Source organism: Rhipicephalus microplus, chromosome 2 (genome assembly GCF_043290135.1).
Source record: "Rhipicephalus microplus isolate Deutch F79 chromosome 2, USDA_Rmic, whole genome shotgun sequence".
In the NCBI taxonomy this organism is placed as follows: Eukaryota; Metazoa; Arthropoda; class Arachnida; order Ixodida; family Ixodidae; genus Rhipicephalus; species Rhipicephalus microplus.
The window spans coordinates 293564566-293574364 of record NC_134701.1 but is presented as its reverse complement, the minus strand read 5'-3'; the positions used below and the strand labels follow the sequence as shown (position 1 = coordinate 293574364).

Below are 9799 nucleotides of genomic sequence, written 5' to 3'. Positions count from 1 at the left end.
TTACTGGTGGGGTGTCATCTGGGTTACTGCTCAGTGTCATAGTATTAAGGTCGTGCTTGTCCCGGCTACTGTACAGATCTCTGTAAAACTCCTAGCCGCTATTTTAACTATCCTATCCATATCGGTAGTTACTTTGCCTTATTCGTCCCTTAGTGCAAACATCCGATTTTTGCCTATCCCAAGTTTCCTCTTCACTGCTTTGACGCTTCCTCTGTTTTTCAGAGCGTGTTCCCTCCATGTTATACCTTCTTACATCGGATAACTTACGCCATTATTCAACTTCAAAAGCTCTGCCAGTTCTATTTTGTCTGTTGTACTTGAGACTTTCATGATTTGACGCTTCTTAATGAGATTCTTCGTTTCCTCGGACAGCTTGCCAGTGTCCTGTCTAACTGCCCTGCCTCCAACTTCCACTGCACACTCAGTAATGATACTCGTCAGATTATCATTAATTTTATCTACGCTAAAGTTGGTTTCCTCACTAAGAGCCGAGTACCTGTTCTGAAGCGAGACTCTGAATTCCTGTACTTTCCCTCTGAGTGCTAGCTCATTGATTGGCTTCTTGCGTATCAGTTTCTGTCGTTCCTTCTTCAAGTCTAGGCGAATTCGAGACCGTACCAGTCTATGGTCACTGCATCGTACCTTTCCAACCACTTCTGCATCCTGCAAGATGCCTCGGTGTGCACTCATTATAAAGTCTATTTTGTTCTTATTTTCGCCATTAGGGCTCCTCGATGTCCACTTACGGTTGCCTCGTTTTCGGTAGAAGGTATTCAAAATCCGTAGATTATTGCGTTCTGCGTATTCTACTAGTAGCTCTCCTTTGGCGTTTCTAGTACCGATGCCATATTCTCCTACTGCCTGGTCTCCAGCCTGATTCTTCCTACCTTTGCATTAAAATCTCCCAGCAGTATAGTATACTGTGTTTTTGCCTTACTCATTGCCGATTCCACGTCTTCATAGAAGCTTTCAACTGAAGAGTCATCATGGCTGGATGTAGGCGCATAAGCCTGTACCACCTTTACCTTGTATATCTTATTCAGTTTAATTACGATACCAACCACCCTTTCATTAATGCTATAGTATTCCTCTATGTTGCCAGCTATGTTTTTGTGAATTAGGAATCCCACTCCCAGTTCTCTTCTGTCAGCTTGGCTGACAGAAAAGAACTGGGAGTGGGATTCAAAGGACGTGCCCATTCTGTAGCACCCTACAGGCTTCATCTGTTCTTGTAACCTCACTGAGCTATATTACATCCCATTTAACACTCTCTAGCTCCTCGAATAGTACAGCTAGACTTCCATCACTAGATTAGGTTCTAGCGTTAAACGTTGCCAAGTTCAGGTTCCAATGGCGGCCTGTCCGGATCCAGATTCTTAGCACCCTCTGCTGCGTTGCAGATCTGACCGCCGCCGTGGTCAGTAGCTTCTCAGCTGCTGGGGACTGAGGGCCGTGAGTTAATTGCCATATGCATGTGGGAGGTAGTGGCCCATATACTGTATCAGGGTGGCCAATCCTTCTCTGGTGTGGGAGTGCGTTCCCGGCGGTGGTTACCGGTGAGGCCGCACCCCAGGCCTCTTAATGTAGTTCCATTACCACGCAGATATTTTTTTTATCCGGTTGGGAACTGCGCGGCACCGGGTTTCGAACCACGAACCTTTCGCATGCGAGGCGGATGCTCTAACCACTACGCCATCGCCGCATATTCTCTATATACGCACAATCTCTATATACGCCATCGCCGCATATAGAAATCGAAGTAACTAGAAGCACATTTGGCAAACGCTCTCAAATCATGACAGGTAGACTGCCACTATCCCTCAAGAGGAAGGTATATAACAGCTGTATCTTGCCGGTACTTAGCTACGGAGCAGAAACCTGCAGACTTACAAAGAGGGTTCAGCTTAAATTGAGGACGACGCAGCGAGCAACGGAAAGAAAAATGGTAAGTGTAAGCTTAAGAGACAAGAAGAGGGCAGTGTGGATTAGGGAACAAACGGGGGTTAAGGATATCATAGTTGAAATCAAAAAGAGAAAATGAACATGGGCCGGGCATGTAGCGCGTAGACAGGATAACCACTGGTCATTAAGAGCTACTAACTGGATTCCCAGTTGATTCCCAGATGGGGTAAGAAGGCAAGCGGGTTAGGGAGAAACAGAAGGCTAGGTGGGCAGATGAGATTAAGAAGTGTGCGGGTATAAATTGGCAGCAGCAAGCACAGAGCAGAGTTAACTGGCGGAACATGGGAGAGGCCTTTGTCCTGCAGTGGACGTAGTCAGGCTGGTGATCATGAGATTATATATATATATATATATATATATATATATATATATATATATATATATATATATATATATATATATATATATATATATATATATATATATATATATATATATAACGCAGCGAAGAAATACTTTCTTCTCTACAGTATAAGTACGTCCCAAGAACTAGTACGGGTTTAGTAACTAATTGCTAATTGGGTAATTTGTACAAAGAACAGAGTATACATATGTCGTTGTTTCAACAGGGAAAGAGATAAAACCAGAGACCAAGGTTACAAGCAATGTCGCACCTATGCTGTCCTCAATGTAGCTATTTCATTTTGGTATGATCTATATGCCAGCCATTCTTTAGCGTGTGTCTATGCCAAGTATTTTTATGACTCATAATAGAGCCAAAATATGCTGCATCAAGTTAGGGCAATGTTTGCTGGGTCACATTAATCAAGTGTCTCAATTATTAGGCTGCATTTGCATAGATTTAATTTAGCCACGAATGTATGATCAGCACTCTATAAAGAAAAGATGTGGTGAAAATTACAGACACAGCATGCGTGTCTCATTGCCTTCTGTCTATTTCATCCACAGCGCTGTTATTCCCTCCTAAAATAAGTAGTATTCAATACTACACCTGCGTGCACTGTGCATGTGCAACCAAGTAGATTCGAAACAAGTGCTTCACAAAAATTCAGTCTGTCATGCACCACCAACCAGCCCAGCAACTCACTTTTTTAGAGACACGTAGTCATTTACTATACATTACATTTTCAGCATGCCAGACAACGCAATGGCATTTACCTTCTAATGCCTTCAGATTGAAGGTCATTCGCGCGTTGCCACACGCATGAACGAAATGGCATTCGCCAAAATGTCATTCGTCACCAAATGCCATCGCCAGAACTCATTCGACTGAGAAATGCGTACTCTCGACGCCACAGCTGATGAAGCAGTTGTATAAAACGACGTTGATTCGATTGAAAGGAAACTTTTTGCGTGTTTTATTTACACTAAGCACTTTAAAAAACTACTTAAAAACTTCTCTTCAGCTGGTAGGCGCTGTGAAATAAATATGCTAGGCGCCATTTTCTTTCTACGCTGCGGATATGGCTAGCTTTGGCTCAAGTTGCTACATGGTCGGTTGTAGCGTCATAAACCAAAGTAACGAACGAAATCTAACGGCAGCGTAATATCCTTATTTATACTTTTATATATTATCGGATGTGTATGAAGCTTGTAAACGCTTGTTTATTTTTTTATTGCTACTCATTCAATGGCTACGAGGAAGGTGCTGCGATCGACATCATCAAGTCAAATGTCATTCGCTTTGGACGTGTAGCAGCACTGCCGGAAAAAATGTCATTGGGGAACTGAATGTCTTCGCTGCCGAATGTCATTTTCTATGCCCGTGTGGCACGGGTATTACCGTTTCTATAAATCACCTTGATCCATTTTTCGCCAACCTCGGTCACTGGAAACTCATGAAAAGTTACATCAGGAGTCTTCCCTTGCCTTGATTTGCAGAAAGGCACGCAGCACACAACCATCGTGATGGTTCATTTGCACCAAGAAACCTCGCTTCGCTGGTGTACAAACCGCACCTACCTGCACGCTTCTGTCGCAGCTCGGCACGAGCATACGGTAACGAAAGATCGTCATTATACTTTTAAGTTTATTCTAAAAGAGGCATTAATTCATTTTTTAATCGTCCAGAGTGTATGCACGCGTAAACATTGCTGCTTTTCTCCCAGTGTCGCGCGAGCAGACGACAAAAAAAAAAAAAAAAAAAGCGCGGCGGCTTATGTTTTGGCATAGCCTCCTATATTTCCTTTGCCTGAAGGATGAACGCGAAACGCTGGTCATTTGTGACGGCGCTGCCTACGTAGGGTAAGAGTTATTGTACTTGGTTTTTGAGATTGACTATTTTAGCGTTTGTTAATAATTTCGGAGGTTTTGTCTTGTATCAAAGAAGTTGCCCGTTGAATGACGGCGTCACATACGTAGGGTTTTTTAAAATTACTTTTACGCTTTTTTAAAATTTTTTACGTAATTTTTGTTGCATATAAGTTCTAAAAACGTAAAAACCTATTTGAAGACACTCCTACTTAGGTGGCGCTACCACCATAGTTGCAATGACAGCCGCTTTTTAAGTGACCGCCGATAATTAATTCAGCAGGCGAGAGAATTTCAGGAGGCTTTGGTTTTGGCCGTCAGCAACCAGTGCGGTTGGGGTAAGCTGTAGCGCTACAAGGCGCATAGCGGCAGACGCCAGTACCAGAAAGCGCGTGCTGTCGCTTCGCTCGCTAGGCAGGTCAGTAAAATACAGTAGTTCGTGGTTCAGACTTAGCTCAAGCTGCAGCTTCCGCCGTGTTCTGGCCATTCTGTGCTGGACCACTTCGTGTAGCTGCACTTTGGTCTCTAGTCATACTCTAACCTACGTTGGTTTTGCTAGTACAAGTCTGAAAGATGGCCATGGAAGTGGACGATGAACTGGATGTAGACCAGTCTGAACAGCCAAGTTCCACTAGCTCTGCTAGGGGAGACAAAAAACGATTCGAAGTCAAGAAAGTGAGTGGGCATTTCTTTGCTTTCTTTGCCGTTTTCATTTTGAAGTCTTACTGTTTACTAAAATGCTATTCTTTTCAGTGGAACGCAGTTGCTCTGTGGGCCTGGGGTAAGCTTTTGACCGCATCCGTAAATGGCAGATCGTTTTCTTTTTCCCACGCGCGCTTCTCTTATTCGCAGACATTGTCGTGGACAACTGCGCAATCTGCAGAAACCATATCATGGATTTGTGTAAGTTTAAAAGTGACCCTCACGGTGGTTTAGGCTTCCGCTTACGCGACTGCTGTTTCTTGCCAGGTATCGAATGCCAGGCTAACCAGGCTTCAGCAACCAGCGAGGAATGCACCGTAGCCTGGGGAGTATGCAATGTAAGCAGTTTTTTGGCCATACCATGATGCGAGGTAAAGTTTCTGTCGTTCCTTTTTCAGCACGCTTTCCACTTCCATTGCATCTCCCGGTGGCTGAAGACGCGCCAAGTTTGTCCGCTTGACAACAGGGAATGGGAATTCCAAAAGTGAGCAATACGCCTTTTCTTTGTGAAAAAAAAAAAGCACCCTTTGTCAGTGTTCTGGTTGTTCTCTTCCAACCACCATGGAAAGGCTTGCAGTGGTGTTAAAAGCCGTTAGCTTGATTAGGTTTTGCATGCGCGTTCATTCGTAATTATAGCTACTTCAGTAGTATAATTCATACCTCAACACCTGGAAGCCATCTAAAAAGGCCACTGGCTATACACATGGTGTACTGAAAATAACTAGAGGAAACGCTGCGATTGTTCAGCGACCATGGGAATGCTGGGCAGTACTTGAATTTGCGGGTTTCGAACACACTTGTGGCTTTGTTTATTGCAGTGTTTTGGTTTTGTTTTGATAACGTTTGGTCTTTGTAACTATATTTGAATTTGTGAGCCTAAAAGGTTAAGGTAGTGAAGCTTAACGGCTAAAACGTTGCTGATCGCCGTTTCATGACAGCGCAACTCCAAGCCACACAAAGCTAAATAAAGATGAAAGTGCAAAGATTAGACAAAAGGACTACCCATCATTCCCATGCTTGATGAAGCGCCATGCGTTACAGTTACGAAAGACACTTGCCCCACAGTTATAGGAAACTCTATGGCAATACATGCATGGGTTGCACGTGATGTTATTATCGGCTTGCAGATAGAGCGTCCGCCATATTTTGCACACTGAGTGGGGCTGCGCATGCAGCTTGCTGCCGCGTCTGAGCTCATCGACCTCATCTATTTATTCTGCGTGACATGGCAAAAAAAAAAAAAAAAACATGCACGCGCTAGGATTGCTGTACTTTGAAGAGCTTGTAGAGAAGACTTGAGGACGTCGCTAGCATCGGTCCTTGCTATCTGCACATGGCAAGTTTGCATGCATCGAACGTTGATCGGCTGCCTGCCGAGACACACGGCAGCATTGTGAAATATTTGGTGCGTTCAGCGAGTCATGTTGCGCTGCAACAAATTAGAGTTGCAAGTCGCTAGACAGCCACCACTACTGCAGTAGCAGTTGGGAGAAAAGCTTAGTAGCAAAGCAGTTTCCATCACCGCGTGTCGTCTTTCTATGCTAAAGTGGATGACGCTATGTCTGATTACTGCCAAAAACTTGTTTTGTTTTGTCGGCTAAAAGGCACATGGTTGAAGTAAAACATCATCTTGGTCTAGACACATAGGCATCAGCACGATTTTATGTTGAAGGATGCGAACCAGTGTTGAGAGGCGGTGGGGGAAGTGTTAGTGTTGTTTGGGAGGTGTAAATGTCCTATTTGCACCCTGTTCCAGGTTCCGTAGACAGCGTGCCTGCTAGAATGGCATCCAGTTAGCTCTTTTGTCGCTGTTTACAGCGGTGGAAATGCGCAGATACTGCAGTAGTTTGATCATAACAGTCGTGGCCCAGCAGTAGGCTTGATGCCCAGTGTGCGTCTGTGTCGTTTACTAAATTTAGAGGCTTTCTTTTAAAAAAGAACACCTTCACGTTTGTTGCACTGTTAGGCGAAACTTGGCAACTCAAGACATGTTTATTCAAGAGGAAAAGCCCGCCTGTACATAGCTGTAAATACCTTGGCCGAATTCTACAAGGCCGTTTCAAGAGCCGTTCACTGTGGTGTTCCTCACAATCATAGCAATTTTGTGCGCATGGTAACCGGAAAAATGTTGCCCAATTAGTAGCAGCTACCATTAACAGTGGGAGTGCATGAAACTTTTTAAGCTCATCTTTCAGCTTGTATGTCTGTCCACCCAAGTTTAATAAATACATTGGTAGAAAGGAAGCAATGACTTGATGTAAGGCATAATAGAAATTTCATTCATGGCTTTGTTTCCTTGCACAGGTATGGGCATTGAATGACCGGGCTTCAAGGCTTCAAAATTCAAGCTGTTTATTTTGCTGAACCTCCCAATAAAACATTCTTGTTCTTCTTTCATTGATAAAAGTGTGCTATTATATTTTATTGCATCTGCAGAAATAAGCTTTTCTAAAAGTGTGCATCATTTCTAATGTCAGCGTTGCGTTGCGGCTTGTTATTTTACAGATTGTTTTGCTGTTTGTGAACGAACTGGTATGTGCCCAAGAGCAACAATCCCAGTGGTGTTTGGGTTTGTTGCTCTACTGTTTTTGGGTCATTCCTTCAGATGTGTTTAGAGTGATGCCTTGCGACTATGTGTAACATGCTTTGTACCTCTCCTGTGCGACAATATTACATGCGAAAGGTATAAGCAGGAACTTCTGTAGTGAGGTCTCATGATCAGCAAGACGAGGAAAGTTGTTTGAGCAATTGAGTTTCTCGGCAGGAGCTAAAAGCCTGCCTCCGGTCACAGCCGCAAACACATTTATGTAGTAGTGTAATGAGAATCAACCGAACAGTAGTTGGGTCTAGGCACACAAAATCACCTTAAGACGCTAGCTGTTGTAGCATGTGCCACACTGGGTACTTTCGATGGAGATCACGATCCAAAGTGTTTGGTATCACTGAGATAATATAAAATGTTCTAATTACCTGATGACATCAAAGTGGCAGAGTCACGCAAACTACTTGCAATGTACGCTATTCGTGAATCGAACTTTCAAGTTAACCTGACTACATCTGCAATACACGCTGACACCGAAAGATTGCTACAGCTACAGTGCGACCGTCGGCAGCTACGGTGCAACACGTCGGGTGATGTCATTCGCTTGCACTGATGCACCCACTCACAGGAGCCTCTCGTGACCAAATGGTACAGTGTCACTGGGGACCTGCGACTAACGTCTGAGCTGTGCTCTTGCGCCATAGAGTATATGTGGAGCTTTAGTTGCCTTTGACGAAGTTGGTAGAACGAAGCGACACGCTCTGAAAGAATAGTTTTTTTTTTTTCTGGCTTAACCAGGCACGCTATGTGCTGGTAACAGAATGTTCTCGCTTGCTATAGAAAACTAGTCCTTGATCACAGACTGCACCCTATGGCACCACACAGAAGTGCCCAAACCGCAAGAAATCTGTCTATAGAAAACATCAAAACACAAGCAGCCACAGTGGGCAAAACGGGCACCATTTCTAGGGCATTTCCAGTGATTGCACAGTGCATCCAAATATAGTATTGTCCTTGCTGTGGTCAAGAGAGGCAGGACCCTTCTTCCTCGGGCGGCAGCCAGACGTATCTAGTGTTGGCGAAACCATCTGTACAGTTGCGCACATTTGACAAAAAAACTTGCTCAAGTAACTTTCTTACAAGCATTTTTATTTCTCAAAACTAAAATCCACTGCACAAGCAATGTTTCTTAAACTGGGGTACATGAAAGCTCATCTTCATATGCACCTCTTTAACAATGAAAGCGCAAAGCTACAGGAGCAAGCATTTGCTCATAACCATTTGCTGCAGCCACAGTGATTGAAACACATTCATACCCAGCTGGAGTGCAGCCAACCATCTTGCTGTATTCCCTCAAATGTAATCCTTGAATTACTTCTATTGGGACACTTCAATATTTTTTTTTTTTTTTTTCGCTATTACTAGGCAATTGCTGCTACCACGAAGTCTCAAAGCCATTTCCTCATTTCACTGGTGGTGTCCCACGATTGTCGCATCAACAAGGGGGCAACGTGGGTTGACTGCAAAAAATAGAATAAGCAGTTGGGTGTAACTTGTGATACCTCTGGCAACAGAAACTTGTATTGCCCAATCTCTGTTTGGTCCAAACTATTGCTTGGTTCTGTCCAACTCTCTTGAGACACGCTGCTTCAACGAAACATCTGGGAGAGCCGAGACTGACTAGACGCGTCTTGAAATGATTATTCTGCTCGACACACAATGTACTCTGCAGTGCTTGTCCACTGACTTATGTGCATAGCATAGTATTTAAAGGGTGATAAATTTGGGGATGCCTCAGCTTCTTAATATTTTCTGTGAGTTGTTCATCAAACGTGCCTTGCCTTAGGGAGCCAACATGACAGAAAAGTGCTTGCAGAGCAGCCCAAGTGTTAATTCCCATTACAGCACTGTGACTAGGTTTTGCACTGTTTGGTCAAGCCACCCATTCAGGGGCAAAAATGAATGGGGTTAAGACGGAAAAAACTGTTTCACACGTACGTTTGTTAATATTGGTGTTCACAAATCTCAATTTAAAAACATTGCATGATCCCTGACAGCATCCTTTAATGTTGTCAGATCTCGAAAATTGATTCCATGCAATAAATCACAAAATGAATTTTTGAGACTGTTTTTGACAATGTAAATCTTGCATGAAAAGCTTGCCATATTAATTCTTAATTCTGACTCCTACCTTATCAAAGCCCAGTCTTCCAGTTACATGAAACACAGCAAGCACAGAAACGTACCACCTACATGCACTTCTTAACCCTTCCACTGCCAGGCTTTATTCAGCACTCCATGCCAAGTTTTTTTTTTTCTTTTCTACTGGCCATTCAGTCTGATTTCTTCAGGATGTGTAAATGTTCTTATTGTAAATTAAAT

General features: G+C 43.5%; 1 protein-coding gene across 2 annotated transcripts; it reads left to right on the top strand.

Annotated features, from left to right (window-relative positions):
- The first annotated feature begins 4562 nt into the window (after positions 1-4562).
- Positions 4563-7281, top strand: Roc1a (Regulator of cullins 1a). Of its 2 annotated transcripts, XM_037429386.2 has the most exons (6): positions 4563-4848; positions 4927-4954; positions 5026-5076; positions 5143-5213; positions 5274-5359; positions 7180-7281. In XM_037429386.2, exons 1-6 carry the CDS (start codon positions 4747-4749, stop codon positions 7190-7192), a joined length of 351 nt encoding a protein of 116 aa, XP_037285283.1. In that variant the 5' UTR covers positions 4563-4746; the 3' UTR covers positions 7193-7281. The 2 variants fall into 2 exon arrangements, with proteins under 2 accessions (XP_037285283.1, XP_037285277.1); XM_037429380.2 differs by having other exon boundaries at positions 4602-4954.
- The last annotated feature ends 2518 nt before the right edge of the window (positions 7282-9799 follow it).

Coding starts and splice junctions, on each gene's coding strand:
- Roc1a (XM_037429380.2), top strand. CDS start 4,747: ATGGCCATGGAAGTGGACGATGAACTGGATGTAGACCAGTCTGAACAG. Junction 5,077..5,142: donor AAACCATATCATGGATTTGT/GTAAGTTTAAAA, acceptor GTTTCTTGCCAG/GTATCGAATGCCAGGCTAAC. Junction 5,214..5,273: donor TAGCCTGGGGAGTATGCAAT/GTAAGCAGTTTT, acceptor TTCCTTTTTCAG/CACGCTTTCCACTTCCATTG.